Raw genomic sequence first — 15,929 nt, 5'->3', positions numbered from 1 at the left:
TCGGGGAGGATCTGAGCTCCTGATGAGGAGGCCGTGGCAGCCGGGACGTGGGGCGGCCTCTGGGTCGGGGTTCGGGTCCACAGGCCTGGGTCCTGGGTCCTGGAGTTTGATCCTGTTTCGGTCCCGGGTGGTCTGTTACGGAGTCACGGGCGCTGAGACCTGACAGTCTCGCACCTCGAGGACGCGCGTGGTTAAGAACCTCGCCCAGCTTGGGGGCGGCAGCTGCCGTTCTCTTCCAGCCCGCGGGCACTCGGGCCGGCGCCTGGGTTTCTAGGTGTTTGATAAACACGGATTAAGGGCCAGTTGTGTCCAGAGCCAAGCGATGGCTGGAGGGCGGACAGAAGAGTTAAGGGGCGGAGCTGGGTGCAAACCCCGTCTTTACAAAATGCCTCTGGTTGCCCACCCTCCCTCCCCTCCCCTGCCCATGCTCCATCTCATATAATCCAGAATGAAAGCAGACAAACAGTAACAAACTGTAGGGAAATACGATGAGCTCCCGAATTTCTCATGCAGGCCACTCGGCCGCATACTCCGGAGCGTCCAGTTCTTCTCAGAAACACGTGCTTTGGAGTGTCTGCTTTTTTGGCTCCCACAGCACAAGCTTAAGATGCTTTTTGGCTGATCCAGTACTGACCTCTGTCCTCACAAGTGTTCGCCACCCACGGTGGGGGAGACACACCCGACTTGAGGTCGAAAGGCAGCAGGGCCAGGGGGCGGGGTGCTGAGTGTCACCTGTGGACAGAGCCCAGCTGGAAAGCTCCCGACGTGAACGTGGCTCTTCTGGTTGGACCCCGTCTGAAAGCTCAGCTCACGGTTTTATTTTCCATTCTGACAGCATGTTCGAGGAGCCCAGGTTCTTCCCAGTCACGTGTTTCTTACACCCAGTAATAACCAGAGCTGGGGAGAATGCTTCCTACCCAGTGGCGTGAGGGAGCTGGCACTTGCCAGCTCCTAAGAGCCGATCGATAAATTTCAAGAATTGTGTAAGCTGGTTGTCTAATACAGCCATTATTGAAAACTAAATTATACAGATTTGCAAAGTTAATTAATATCAAAGGTGAGAAATACTCAAAACTCTCCATGATATTTTGTCACATGTTACCGTTGGCCACGGTGGGAGTCTTTATATCACCAGAATTGACAAACACAGGGCTCGGTTTGTTGTTTCGTTGATTGTTTAGACTTAAGAAATTGGTAGAGAAATTGTTAATAATACAGATTAAGTTTCCAGGGTGGTAGTTATCTGTATTCGTTACATTATGAATGAATGGCCCCAAAATGAGGAAATATTCTTCCAAAACTATTGACCAGCCATTCAGCAAAGGAGTCACTCACATCCCTGACAGACAGGTGCAGTTCTGACGTGTGTCTCTGCTGCATCACTTTTCTCTCTTAGTCTTTACCATAAACAAAAATGTCAGCTGGTATTTATGTCAGAACCACTCCTAAGTCAGCTGGTGGCTATGATTTTGGTCTATAGAATGGACAGTGATCGTAGCTACCGTTTACTGTGCTAGGTGCTCACCTGTTTTATTTCTAACCCTTGCCGTCATCTTCCAGGCTGGAATTATTACCCCATTCTACAGATGAGAAAACCGAGAATAAGCACATTTTTCATTGTCACACATTCCCTAAGTTCCAGCTGGCTGCCCGGTTCAGGTTTGTCACCAAAGCCTGTGCTCTTTCCAGATACCCGACCGTCCTGAGGCCAGTTCTTGTTAATAGCATGTTAGGGAAATTGGGTCTTACAGCGCAAGATTTTCATTTTTATGGCTAGTCATCACAAGATCTATTTATCACACAGAAAATTACATTTCACGGAAACTTTTTGTTACGCGTTGGGCTTATGTAAACATTTTATGCTCATTTGGTTTTATTCCTGTTCTCGTAGCCTTGGCGGAGGGCCAGATGATGCAAAAGAGATTATGAGACACAGTTTCTTCTCTGGAGTAAACTGGCAAGACGTTTATGATAAAAAGGTAGGTTGTCGTCCTGGTGGCATTGATATGTTTTGGCTAAAGTGAATTTACAGCAAAAAATGTTAAAGTGAATAAAATTTAATGGTATGGTATTTTTCATCTTTATCATTTAATTGAATGTTGAACTACTTAGCACACAGTTTTTTTTTAAAAATACGTCTTTATTGATTTCAGAGAGAGGAAGGGAGGGGGGGGAGAGAGAGAAACATCAATGATGAGAGTCATCGATCAGCTGCCTCCTGCACGCCCCCTGCTGGGGATCGAGCCCGCAACCCGGGCCTGTGCCCTGACCGGGAATCGAACCCCAATCTCCTGGATCCTAGGTCGATGCTCAACCGCTGAGCCATGCTGGCCAGGCCTTAGCACAGTTTTATTGGTAATTTTGACCCCAAAACACATCTTGAAATTTATTCAGCATGGTAAGCAGTTGAGTTTTTTTCAGTGGGTTTTCGTAGATTCAGAGTTGGGCAGCCGCCACCACTGTCCGATCCCAGAACACTTGTTATTAACTCACAGTAGTCAGTTTGTGATGCACAAGTGACACCTTTATTTGCCCATAAGGATGGGTGGCGAGCTCAGTGCAGCACAATAGGGAGTCTGGAAGTAGACCCTCTATGTGGTTAATTGCCTTTCAATAAAAGTGCAAAGATAGTTCAGATCCACAAACGGTGCTAAAACAACTGGGCATCCTTTTTAAAAAGAAAACGAGAGAGAATTTATAGCATATACAAATTTAACTCAAAATGGATCCTAGTCCTAGATGTAAAGCCTTCCAGAAGAAACCCCCTTCACCTTCTCACGCAGCCCCCCACCCCCTTCTGACAGCTGTCGGTCTGTTTTCTGTCTCTGTGAGCCTGTTTCTGTTTTGTTAGTTTATTTTGTTCACTGGATTCCACATGTAAGTGAAATCCTACGGTATTTGCCTTTCTCTGACTGGCTTTCCTTACGTAGCGTCATGCTCTCCAGGACAGACTTTTCAGGAGCCTCTCCCCACCCCATTCTTTGGTTCTCGCGTGTTCGTTTTCACACAGTCCCTCAAACTGTGCCCAGAACCACCACCTCCCTACTGCTCTGCGCCAGACGTGACCGGGAGGCCTCGTGCACCTTCCCGGTGACTTGGCTGTCCAGTCTCTTGCACTCTTGTTAGTTACTGGCTCTCCAATTTTATCCTAAAATTGATTTTCCTAAATTGAAATCTGTGAACAGTCTTTTTTCTTTCTTTTTACAGCTTGTACCTCCTTTTAAGCCTCAAGTAACATCAGAGACAGATACCAGATATTTTGATGAAGAATTTACAGCTCAGACTATTACAATAACACCACCTGAAAAATGTAAGTAAATGTAGGAGGCAACTCATACCACTCTAATATGATAGAAGAAAACAGTCATTTTTTTGTTAGATATTTTCAAGCTCAAATTCCAGTGACTGACTTCATTCCAGCTAAGAGTCGAGTTAATTGCCATGTGGAAATATGAAGAGAGGGAGCTGAGAGAGAACTGTTTTCGGGTAGGAAAAGTTACATATGGAAAAAGTGTAAACAGAACTATAGACTGAATTACAGACTAATTAGCCTTCCCTACTGTTCTCCAGAAGCTTCTCTTGACATCAACTAAAAGGAATCTGAAATGGAGACGTCCCACGTTTCCCACTCACGTCTGTCCTTCAGAATTTTCCTAATTTCGGTCTCCCACGGACTAGGTTTAAAATTCACTTTTAATTGAATTATGCGTTTTTTTACTTCCCTTTGTCTTAAGCAGGAACATCTGTGAAGACATCATTTAGTTTGCCAGTAATCTTTGATGCATATAAATTAGATTACCTATCTGTTAAATCTATACATTTATGTACCACTCAGCAGCATTCCATGTCCACGAGTGAGTCCCACACTTTGATAAGCACCTTAAACAGTGGGCTTGACAAAAGCAGAGGTTAGCAAGTGTCGCTTATAAACACTCGCGTGCTGACAAAGGTCTGCGCATCATCAGTTTAGAAATGAGGGTGAAACTGAGTAGCTACAAGGTCTCTTCAAGCCCACATCTGGCGGCTCACACAGCAACATCTTGTCGGCTTTCCTCCCCCTTTCCTTCCTTTCGCATCCTTTCCTGCGTTTCTTTTCTCCCTCTCCTTCCAAAAGGCAGAGCAGGCGGCAGTGCTAACGTGCCCGAGTCCGGGAGGGGCAAGACTGAAGCAAAGGGCTGTGCCAACCACAGACGCAGTCAGTAGATGACAGCAGCGATTTGCCACCTTTTCACCTCATGGCACACAAACTAATCACTGGAATTCTGCAGCACACCAAAAAATATACATACATATATTTTTGCTGATCTGACCAAAAAAAAGTATAATCTTGATTCATTCACACTGGACAGTTATTGTTGTGTTGGCTGTTGTCATTTTTTAACTTGACAGTTAGAAACGGGCCAGTGCCCCTGACTGTGACTAGTCAGATGTTGCCTGTTTTCAAAATTCTCGAGGCTCACCGTGGGTTGAAAATCGCTGGATTATAGCATTGAGTGGCAAACTCAGTCGCTTGTCATTTAGGCCAAGAGTTTTTCATCTGGGGCCCACAGCCCAACAGCAAGGAGCTGAACACACTGAAATGAAAAATATAATTCTGTGTGCTTATGCACTCTTTCTTTAAACTTGCATGGGATTAAGAACCTCTTAACGTTTATTTTCAAAGGGAAGAAATTGAAACCCAGAGAAAAATTGAGCTTCCCAAAGCCCCAGGGTTAGTGTCAGCCATGGGCAGGCTGGACTCCGCAGCCCGGCCGCTGCCCAGGTTAAGCTGGGGAACAGCAGTCGTTGGAAGTACCACTCGTGGCCTGTCACCAGCGGTTGGGCGGTGGCTCCCACTTCTCATTGCTGGAACCTTAGACTCTCTACATGGTGAAGACAGTGTTAGAAAGCCAGTGGGGTTGGGGCAAGCTGAGGACTGAGTAGAAACAGTTGGCAGAGTTTCCTGGCCCCGGCATGGGCTGTGCCGAGATAATTGTTGGAAATGCGGGCAGCACCAGTGCGCTGTTGGATGGCCCAAGAGCCCTTTCCACCGTAGAGGGTTTGCTAGGCCTTGTCATTTGGATGCAACCCTAATTGTAACCAGGCCACATCACGCCCCCATTTAAAACCCTCCAGCGGTTCCCGTCGCACTGTGAAGCCAAACTGCTCACACCGGCCTTGACCCACAGTCCCGGGTTCTGCCGGGGCCAGGGCACTGCCTGTGTTGACGGCCCCTGGGTGTGTTTCCCGGGTTCCTTTGGCAGACAGATCAGAGGGGAGCCGGGGAACCCTCGGGCTGTGATTACACGTCATACAACCTCCTTCACCTCTGAGCAGCGGTGCTGGTGAGAAACCAGCGCCGCTCTAGCCGCCGAAGCAGTTTTTGTTCACAAAAGCCCACAGCGGTACCATCAGCTAGTGATTGTCTTCCCACTCACCACCTTGCTTTTATGAAACAGAATGGAGTTATTTTTTTAGAACAAATCAGCTCGGAAGGCAGAATGTTCCTTTTCTGCAAACAGCTGCAGTAACACGCCAGATCGTCCTCCCTGGTGCTAATTAATTGAGCAGATTTTGGAGTGTGTTACATGCATTGCTGGTCTCCCGTCCTCATAGAGGAGGGGATTTCTTTGAGATCTCATAGCTTTTACTGCTATAGAATTACGTTTGTGAAATGTTCTAAGACCATGATGAGGCCACGGATGCTGTGGGAGGCAGGGACTCAGGTGGGGTGTGGACTGAGCCTTCTGTTTTCTTTTTCCAGATGTGTGTGGTTTGGGGTTTTTTTTAGCCTAGTTCATTATCACCATTGTTTCCCGGGAACCTCTTTTCAGAGCGGGAATGTATGGATAGCCCTTGACTGGGTGTGACGGGCGTGGCTGGGCAGGTAGCTGCCTGTCACTGTCACTTGCTTCTAGCTCCCTCCTTCTGCAGCCCACCTGCCTGTGCAACACGAGGACCCAGGGAGCCCTGGTCACCGCCTCCCAGGCCCACAGCCCCTCACTCTGACCACCCACCCACAAAAGATTTAAAGATCGGGGTGTGGGACCCTCACGTGGTTATCTACAAGGTTTAGGTTTCTTTACATTCAGAAATGCGTTTAATTTGTTTACTGTGCAGAGACACGCCCAGCAAAACAAAGCTGTTAGTGGGGAAAATGGGTTCTTTGAAATGTGATTGGCACATGTCAGAATTGGAGCGTTAGGATCTCAGCTGCCTTTTCTCTCGAGAGTTTTACACTTTGTGACTCAGCAGATTCCCCGTCCGCAGCTCCTACGTCTCTAGTGGAGCGGAAAGTACCGGGGAAAGGAATTCATCTACAAGATGCACGTGGTTAGCTTGGTGCCTGCCCAGCATTTGATAATCAGGAGGAGAGGTGTCCCTAAATCACGGTATTGCTGAGAAATGTGTCGTTAAAGGGAGGGAGGCCCTGGGAGGTCGGTGGTCTGTAGGGAGGACCACACCTACTTCCTGAGCCCCAGTCTGAGCCCCACCCAGGGCCATGGTGTTTCCTAGTACATTTTAGTTAGCTCAATCCGTTTCTAGAGTCTTCTGTGTTAGAAATAGAACATAGACGAGAAGGACCGGAAAAGAGCAGCCAGGACGCTGCCTGCAGAGGCTGGGAAATGGGGGGAGTTGGTCGTGTACTCCCGTGCATGGGAAGAAATGGGGTGATTTTCCTTGAAGAAAAGAAGGTTGGGTGTTGGAAAGATCCCCTCACTCACTGCAGGTCAGCTCTCGATCCAGTGCAGGAGATTTAATGGGGGGCCTCCCCCCCAGACAGGGGGCCCCGGGTGCGGGTGGCAAGGTCTCTGCACAGAGCTGAGGCCCAGGGAAGGTTGTGGGTTTGGGGAGCATCCTGACGGTGGGATGTTCGTCGTCAGCGCCGATGGGAGGAGATCGGTTCATTTCTAACCTTTCAGACGCCATCTCTCCTCCCTGTTCATTCCCTGGTGAACGAGTCCTTAGGTGCTGACGTCTTTCCTTCTTTGCCTTTTTCTCTTCATTCCCGTTTCAAGTTTTATTGTAGGAAACCTGGGAGTGATGAGTGAAGGCAGGGATCAGATGTAGAGTAAATGTAAAATCTTAAGCATGGGCTCCTGGACTCAGATGACATGGAATCATACGGGGCTTTATTTTGCAGTCACACCTAAAGCACCACGAAGGAAAAACACAGGCGTCTGAAGACAGTTGGTCAGAGAGGGCTCAGGCGCCTCAGAGTCACTGACCTCTGTTGTCGTGACCTCCTCAGTGTCATGAAACTAAAGGTTACTTAAGGTTGTCTGTTCCTTCTAATTGAAAAAAAAAATCTTCAATTATTTTCCAGTTTATTGAGTCTCAGAATGTTAGTGTCCTGAAGGTGATGACTTGAGAGTATTATTTCTTCATAGTAAGTTTAGTTGCTGTGTTTCATCGACAAGCCCAGGTCCCCAGGAGCTATTGCCGCCGTTAACCGTCATGAAGTTAGAAGTTAGAGCCATGTAGAGCAGAGCAGTGTTGCCTAAAGCCCGTGTAAGATTAAAAGCCGTTTCCCGCCCGCAGATGATGAGGACGGCATGGACTGCGTGGACAACGAGCGGCGGCCGCACTTCCCGCAGTTCTCCTACTCGGCCAGCGGGCGCGAGTAGGCCCCGTGGGCTGCCTCACCGCCACCGAGTTACACCGAGAACGGCTCCTGGACACCAGACCAGTCCTCGCTCTCACAACAGCAGGGCGCCTTCGACATCCCAGACCGGCCCCAGGTCTTCACCCCTCGCCACCTCTCACCCACCCGAGAACACACATATACGCAAATACACTCGACTTTTTGTTTTTGCATGAAATTGTATCTCAGTCTAAGGTCTCATGCTGTTGCTGCTACTGTCTTACTATTATAGCAACTTTAAGAGGTAATTTTACAATCTTGGGAAGTCATGAGCCCACCATGATTCATCTGTGCACCAAGTGTCATCTTCTGACCATTCAGTTCTTGTTTCTCCCCTAACAGTGAAGGATAAGTGAGATACACTGATTCTAGGTACATTTTTTAACTTTCTAGAAGCTAAATCAAATCTAATTAGACTAAGACGATTTAGTTTGTAATCCAGAACAAGCAGTTGTGGGAGGGTGGTGATGTGCACATGCAGATTTTAGGAGAGCCTGTCAGATCCGTGCGTACGTAGGTATATTCCACTAGGATCTGGCTGAAATGCCCGAGGGAGCATTTGCGAGGACTGAACACCTATTGAGATGCGTATCCATCTCAGTATATGTATTTGAAGTCCTGTCGGATCCTGCATAGGAAGCCTGGCGTTCCCCTTGGACGTCTAGATGTCACAGGCAGTGGTGGGCAGACGAACTGCTCCACGAGGAAGGAAGCCTATGCACAGCTGAGTCAAGGTCATTTCAAGGTCTAATAGGACGTGCATCGGAGAGCAGTTTTTTCCCTGTGCTTGGAAACCTTTTTCCATGATAATATTTATTGCCTCCGATGGCTGCAGAATGTAGACAGGTATAATCCTGCTTTTCACCAAAACCTGTACACCGAGGTAAACGGGCGTTCGCCGTATTTGTTTTAATTTACCATTTCAGTTCTGCGTGAGTTAGCTTTTTCTCGGATGTTGAAACTTTGAATGTCCTTTTATGATTTTGTTTATATTGCAGTAGTATTTATTTTTAGTAATGAGAACTGTATGTCGTGTTAGCAAATGCAGCTCCAGCTCACACACAGTAGACGTACTGCAGTTTGTTCCGACCCACGTGCAAGGAATGTACACGCCGACGAGATTCGTGCACGCTTCTCCTTTGTGAACACATTTTGATGAGGCTCTGAAATTGTACATACCGGTTAGAATTTGGCTTTGGGAGAAGATACGCTGTCTTCTGACCCCTTGGTGCTAAAAACGAGAACATCCCCAAGTACCCACGCCAAGGGGTTAATGAAACAAATGGGCGTTTGCTCGTTTGAGAATTGAGATGTCATGACGCCTGGCAACACGGTGAAACGAACACAGTGGAGACCTGAATGATAGATGAACCTACTTGGCAGAATGAACACATCTCCAGTATTTACGAAGGAGGAAGTAAAAGATAAGGCCCCAGTGTGTTTATTCTGATCATGGTACATCTATCACTGAATTAAGCCATCAGGGAAACAAAACAAAACTAAAAGAGAACACCTCCAACTTTCCTTTTTCTGTATATACTCATGTCCCCGAGCTCCATTTCTCACCGAAAGGGGACATGGCTGCAAACCTCACCTTCTCCATTAATGACGATCTTCAGATTAAACCCTTTGGTGCTAGGAGCTGACACTTTCCAAAGCAGCCTATGAAACCCAGGGGCCGGGGCCTCCTCGCAGCAGGCGGGGGGCTGGTGGCTCTGTGGAGTGATCATGGAGACGTATTTTAGTTAAACTCTCCAACAGCTCCCAAACGGAAGACCACAGTGTGATGTAGAGTTGTGACCGCACTGGTGAGAGCAAGTGATTGCTGAGCAGGATGCATCATGCACGCAGACGTCTTAGCCTCGTGACGTGGGAAGCGTGGACTCAGACAAAAACCACTGCTGGCGGTGGGCGGGCCGCTGGGCTGCGGGGGTTAAAGGGCATTTTACTAAGGCAGCTAAGACATATTCAGACACAGGTTTTATCCTAATTTTTCATATTCCTACCTGAGTGAAGTTCATCCATAGCGTTGTGTAGGAAGTTACAGTAAGTGGTAGTTCGCTCTTATTTCCACATGTTGCTCAACTTTATTTTTTCCCCCCACTTGGAATTGTGTTGAATGTTTCGCATCGACGAGGAAGTAGACTAGAAGGTATGTCTTGTAAGTTGTCTCACGTTCATTTTATAAAAAAGAAACGGGAGAGGCGGAGGAGAGCCGAGGCTGGCTGCCCGCAGCAGGGGTTCCTGTAGGGAGGTAGGACTCCATACACTAAGCACATCCAGAGGTAGCTTTCTTTTTGTTTTTCGTTTTTTTTCCTAAACCTTAAGGTGATTTCCATGACCTTGGCCCAAGGACGTGCCCTAAGGATTCATGGCAGCGTTGACAGTGGCCCGGGCTGGCTGCTCCTCCCAGCTAGCTGGCCCTCAGTCCCCAGCCAGCACTTGGGCTCCGTCACTCTTCCCCCCCCAGGGTTCCTTTAGGGTCACGCTCGGTGTTTTCTTGGCCTCGATTTTGAGAATCCCCCCCCTCGCTCTCAGACCTCAGTCAGCGGGCCCGGGGGCGTCACAGAGGCAGGAATGTGTCGGAGGAGAGTCTCACTTCCCTCGCGTCATCCACCCGTGGCTGTAGTTGGGATGCTGGCCGAGGAGAGGCCTGAGCCCAGGAATCGGTCTGTCAGGGTGCAGTTCAGATGGCGCGGGCTCCACCATGACCTGGTGGCCGTGAAGTCTGCTCCCTCGGGGGACCGTGGGCTCGTCTGCGTGGAGCTGGCCAGGCGGCTCACAGCTTTGCTTTTCACACTGGTTACATAGCATCGCTCAGTATTGTTTCCCGTCTCCCACGCCCGATCTCTGGCTCCTTGGAGCTGACTGTTGTCGGGGCACTTGCCTCTCCCGGAGAACACAGCGAGGGCCTTCCTTCCTAACTGCAGGGTCTCTACCACACCTCAGTGTCCACACTTGCTGCTACTGTTCGTACTGTGTCCGGTAGAATCTCCTGGTAGCGCATTACAGGCAAGCATGAAATGTAAAGTATTTATTTAAATAAAAAAAGAAAAAAACCTCTAAATTGGTAATCGAATTACCTCCCTGTAGCTTTATAGTTTGTGACATTTCCTGACCTTGCTAGTTCTTTCATTAGATCCGCGCAAGATCTAGTCACCTGGTTAAGGATTTTAAGCAGACGCAACTACGAACCCAAGAAACTGTATTACTATTACTGTTGGTCATACTAAAACTGTTTCTTTCCTTAAGTACATGACCCACGAGGATGTGAAATTAACTACAAGAAACTGTTTTGTACACTGTACATCCTTAGTATTTTTACACGTATCTGATAGGGGTGCCCATTACTTTCCTTCGTACAGACAGCTTAAATAAAGCACTGTGTCAATCTGCTACTTCTCCGTTTATTGTTGTTGGACGTGGTTCTGTACTCTCAGAAAACTCAAAAGATTTTTTAATAGCTCCACCTGGTATTAACCTACCCTGTGTAAAAATGTGACAGGAAAATATGTAAATTTCTTGTAGCTCAGAACACACGTGGGATTATTTTATTGTTTTAATAAAATGGCAATAGTGCAGTTGTACAAACTTTGATGAAGGGCTATGTCCAAAGGGGAGACGCCGAGCTCCCGGCACTGGGCTTAGGACAGACCTACTGTGAAGCCGGGGATGGGCGAGGTGGCCCTGGAGGTGTGTAAGAGCCCGGTCATGTCCAGGCCAGAGGGCTTGGACCCAGATCCGTGAGGCTCGTAGCTCTTCAGTGATGTCTTCCTGGTGACGCGCGGCTCTGCACGCTTCCTGAGAATCTGTGCTTAGAGCTCGATGGCAAGTTAAACTTGGACGTGGGCCGTGGGTGGGTCGGGAGGCCGACTGCAGCCTGATCTACCCGGAGTCACTTTGGGTGGGGCCTTTCGCTGATTTACCTCATAAACCTCTTGTAGAACCTTGGCTCTGCTCCCGTGACTCAGCCAGATGGAGGAACGGCTTTGGGACCAAAGTTAGTCACGCATGTATCTGTATGTCACACGCCAAATTCGAGGGCATCCCTACGGATGCTCCCCTCTCAGAACCACTGGGGTTGACAGTCCAGGAGCGTAAATCAAGTGACCTCTATAATTCTTTAAAGGTGCTATTTTTAGACTATTGTATAATTTATTTACTGTATTCCTAAGCCAGAGGTAGGGGCGATTAACATACCCGATGTAACAGCCTTTATGTCGAGCACATCTGATGAAATAAACACTTCTGGCTCCGAACAGAAGTCCTGCTCTTGCAGGCTTGAAGCTTTCCACGCCCGAGACACTAGAGCGGTCCTCGCGTGGGCATCATCCCGCCGCATCCCAAGCCCAGCTGCACGGACTGCGAGGCCGTGACAGTGATGACGGTGGCAGGTCGCTGGCCGGGGAGGTCAGCCTGAGGCCAGGGCCTTGTCCCAGCGGCAGCCCTGCCTGTAGCGTCCGTGGTGATCCTCGGAGACAACACAACATTTCAGTGCCCGTTCTTATTACTTTAAAGCATTTGAGGGCTTAACTGTGTATAGTTGAAATACCATCTGAAACTGAAATAATGATCTGTGTGCAGAGACTGGAGACAACTAAGGAATGTTGTACGTTTCTAGGCTCCTCTCAAATTCTGCATCTTGAAGAAGGACCCTGACGCCGCCCAGCCAGAGAGGCCTGTCTGTTGGGAGCAGAGTGGAGAGGAGGGTGCTTGGTGCTCCTGGTGTCTCCCGTTGTGCAAACATGAGCAGGGTGACAGTTAGCGGGGTCTTGCGGGCTGCTGCAGGAAGGCAGAGGTGAAGGATGCTGTGGAGATCGCGCGGAGGCAGAGAATCAGCAGGGAGAAAGTGGTCCTCAGTGCCCGTTGGCCTAGTTAAAAACATGTGCCTTTTTGGTGTGTTTGGTTCATCACTACGAGGTAGAAAGTAAACATTACAGTTCAAGTCTTGCAAAAAAGTTCGTTTATTGCAATTCATGTGTGTACCATAGCATACAAATGAGCAGACTCAAAAATACAGCAACTTCAAGCCATTTCCGAAAACCTGCACCGGGAGGTCTCATCTCTGGCCGACTTCAGCTCCCGCCCGCCCATCGCGCAGGGACCGCTGAGACCCACGTGTGGCTACGACGACGCAGCTCTGCGGTCTGAGGCCGTGTCCACGAGAGGCCGTGGTGCATTGTGGCATATGACGTACAAATCAGATGAATGTAAATAACTCTTTGTAAATCACTTACTTATTTCAGTCTGTTTCATCCAGGTCAGCAATCAGATTGTGGCATGCTGGGTAACTGGAAAAATAAAAGATAATAAAGTAAGTTTAAATAGATTATGGCCTTCAATGTGATTTGTCTTCTCGCCGGTTAACTCCTCTAAGTTTTTGGAGAAAAAAATTTCGTTTGCTGAAAATATAGTTTGTCATAAGCTCTGTGAAAAGTCTATTTCTCACCTTTACCACAGGTCAAAGCCCTTGTTGAATAAGAATATAAGGTGTTTTTTTTCATTTTTATTGATTTTAGAGAGAGGAAGGGGGGGACAGAAACATCAGTTTGTTGTTCCACTTACTGATGCATCATTGGCTGATTCTTGCATGTGCCCTGACTGGGGATCGAACCCGCAACCTTGGCCTATCAGGACGATGCTCTAACCAACTGAGCTACCTGGCCAGGGCCTATTTTTTAATGCTTTAAATATGAAAACCACCTGTATTCCAGACGTTTCTCTCTTAAGAGCAGTTCTGATGATAGGCTGTGGCCAGAGCACCCAGGAAAGGAGATGCTGATTCGTGCCAGAATCCAGTTACTGAGAACTGCTCAGACTTTACAGTGAGTAAACCCAGGATGCAGGACAAGTGTCCCTAAGAAATCTCGGGGGAAATGACAGTTTAACTGCAGACAACTTACTGTAACGTATGGAAAGGCATTTTCACCTGGAAACCACCTCCCATGTGCTGGGAGAGGGAATTTCGTGCCCGAGGGTCTCTTAGTTTTAATCAGGTGTAAATGTTTCCAAACTGGCTCATGAAGGTTGGGTTGGGGAGTCACAGGTCGGAGACTGAATCCTGCTGCCTGCCTGGCTGATAGGACGCCCACATTAGTTCAAACCACTAAGGTGGTGTCAGAAACCACGGGAAACTGTAACATTCCATAAAGCGTTTCTCCGGCATGTGGGAAGCTGGGTAAGACACAGGCCTTGCTCTCTGGAGCGTCAAGTCCCTGAGATGATGGGGGCTGGACGGAGAGCTCAGAAGATATCCTGTCAATCCCAGTTTTTACTCCTGCAGATAAATCAGGACACGACATAGAGCCCTGGGCCGGCCTGGTCTCTGTCTAGCAGGGAGTCATCGAGAGATGAGGGGCCTCTGCATCTCCCAGTGCAGGTTTCCTGAGTCAGAATCAGAAGGGGAGGGCGCTTGTAAACGCAATTTAAGCCCTGATTACTTGTTGAGGATTTCCAAGCCAGGGCAATGCATTTCATGCAAGCCAGGATTCATGCGAGAGAGAGCCATGGAAATCAGTCTGCTGACTTCAAAAATGAGAAAAGATAATGCTTACATTTCACAGGGGTTGCCCAGTGTGTGGGGGGCACTGATCAGGAGTCTGAGTAGAATGGTTTCCACGCAGGGCTATTATGATAATACACATGCAGCCCTGTGAGGGCTGAGGGTGGGCCCAGAGGTGGGTGGACCCTCTTCCTTGGAGCCCACAGGGGGCTTCTATTCTCTGGCCCTCCCTAACTGGGCCACAGGGAGTCCCCAGTGCCCTGCCATGGCAGAAAGGGTCCCCTTCTGTCCTAGGTGTAATACTCAGCACAGAGGCTGCCAGGAGCTTGATGTGTGACCCTCAAAGCACAGGGTCTCCATCTAGAGCCACTCTGCCTTCCGGCCTTGATTGGCCTGGCCCAGTGCGGTTCTGGGAACTAGTCTTGAATGACTCCCCTCCACACTCTGAAGGCTGCCTGCTCACCAGGGTGCTCTGGAGACAGTGGTTTCCTGTCTAATTTGAAAGACAAGGATGTCTTGGAAAGGATGCCCATAAACCACAACAGGCACATTTCAAATGAAAATTCTAACGCACCCATAACATCCAGTTCAGGATAGTGGTCAAGACCTAAAAGCAAAGTAGAACTGATGGCAGGGTTTTCCTTTAAACCAAGGTCCAGGAAATGATTTCTCACAGCGAGTCCTGGCATGGGCTCCAGGGCCATCCAGTAATTCACCATCCACCGATCCCGTTCCCTGCTGGCACATGGTACGCAGACGGCTCCGCTGGAGCCAGGGACCGCCCCCCAGCTCCTGTGGGCCCAAGCAGGAGTCACCCCAATCCCTCCCTCCCCGACTTGTAGCAAGTCAGCTATCACTTCAAGACTGTTTTCTTTGGTGTAAAGCCCTGCACTCACCCTCACTGTATATTACAGTACTCACTGTCCAGTGCTCGTCCCCAGTGCCTACAAGTGCCCGGCCCATGGTGAGTTTAGTGAACACTTGACTGAATGAATGACCCTGTCACCCCTTGTTTTGTCTGCTGAACGCATCACTCGTGTTGCCCTCAGTCTGCTGAATCTTTAGAACATTTCTCAGTGCTCCCCCATCCTGCAGCGGCCACATAGAGAAGCCTCAGTTACTGCCCAACTCCAGCTTCCCTGCCATCACCTCCTGGGGACATTAGTCACGCTTATTTCCAGAAAGTTGTTCCTCCGTCCGCTCCACAGCGATCCGTCTGGCTGTGCAGGAGCCAAGGACGCAGGTGCCAGTGCGACCTCAGTCATTTCAACTGTGGCCTCAGTCCTGAGCCACCATCCCCCCTTCCTCCTGCCTCTCAGCCTGTCACCAAGGCCCCTGGCTGTGGCCTCCTGGGTGGTGAGGCCACATCTGCAGTTGTCATTGGCTGCCCTCCAGGTTAGAGGGGGGCCCACAGGGCACCCTGGCAGCGGTTCTTCCAAAATATTGTCCACAGATGTCACCAATGGTCCCATCGGCGAGCCCGCTGTTGCTGTGCATTTTCTTAATCCTATCAGAGCCTTCTCTCCACAAGCCCTGCCTTTTGTATCCAAAGTATTTCTGAAGTTTGACTTTAAATCCACAGTTTAAGAAATGAGTCTCTCTGGATGACCTCAGTTGTTCCCCAAGTGACCTCACTGCGGGGTACTAGTCACCCCAGCCTCTCAGCAGCCCCTGCAGATGGAATCCCGTTTCCTGCTCCCCACCTTGCTCATCGGTCTCTGTGTGGCCAGGTCAAACATGGTCCTGCCCTTGGGCCTCTGGCAAGAAAGCATCTATTTATGACCGGAGGGCCGATCCCTCCCC

General features: G+C 49.0%; 2 protein-coding genes across 2 annotated transcripts in view; one reads left to right on the top strand and one right to left on the bottom strand.

The window, feature by feature from the left end:
* Positions 1-11,075, top strand: part of AKT3 (AKT serine/threonine kinase 3) — a 139,684-nt gene extending 128,609 nt beyond the window's left edge. The window contains exons 12-14 of the mRNA XM_016201398.2: positions 1,892-1,979; positions 3,208-3,310; positions 7,522-11,075. Coding sequence (XP_016056884.1) covers positions 1,892-1,979; positions 3,208-3,310; positions 7,522-7,607 — 277 coding nt within the window. The 3' untranslated portion in view covers positions 7,608-11,075. The remainder of the gene's footprint in view (positions 1-1,891; positions 1,980-3,207; positions 3,311-7,521) is intronic.
* A 1,720-nt stretch (positions 11,076-12,795) lies between these two features.
* The window catches only part of SDCCAG8 (SHH signaling and ciliogenesis regulator SDCCAG8), a 155,362-nt gene continuing 152,228 nt past the window's right edge, over positions 12,796-15,929 (bottom strand). Inside the window, exon 18 of the mRNA XM_087828849.1 lies at positions 12,796-12,915. Within this exon, the coding sequence (XP_087684975.1) occupies positions 12,886-12,915 (30 nt within the window). The 3' untranslated portion in view covers positions 12,796-12,885. The remainder of the gene's footprint in view (positions 12,916-15,929) is intronic.

The sequence above is a fragment of the Miniopterus natalensis genome, chromosome 21, assembly GCF_054644295.1.
Source record: "Miniopterus natalensis isolate mMinNat1 chromosome 21, mMinNat1.hap1, whole genome shotgun sequence".
NCBI lineage: Eukaryota > Metazoa > Chordata > Mammalia > Chiroptera > Miniopteridae > Miniopterus > Miniopterus natalensis.
The sequence above is the reverse complement of the archived record's forward strand: the minus strand, read 5'-3'. Positions and strand labels throughout refer to the sequence as shown.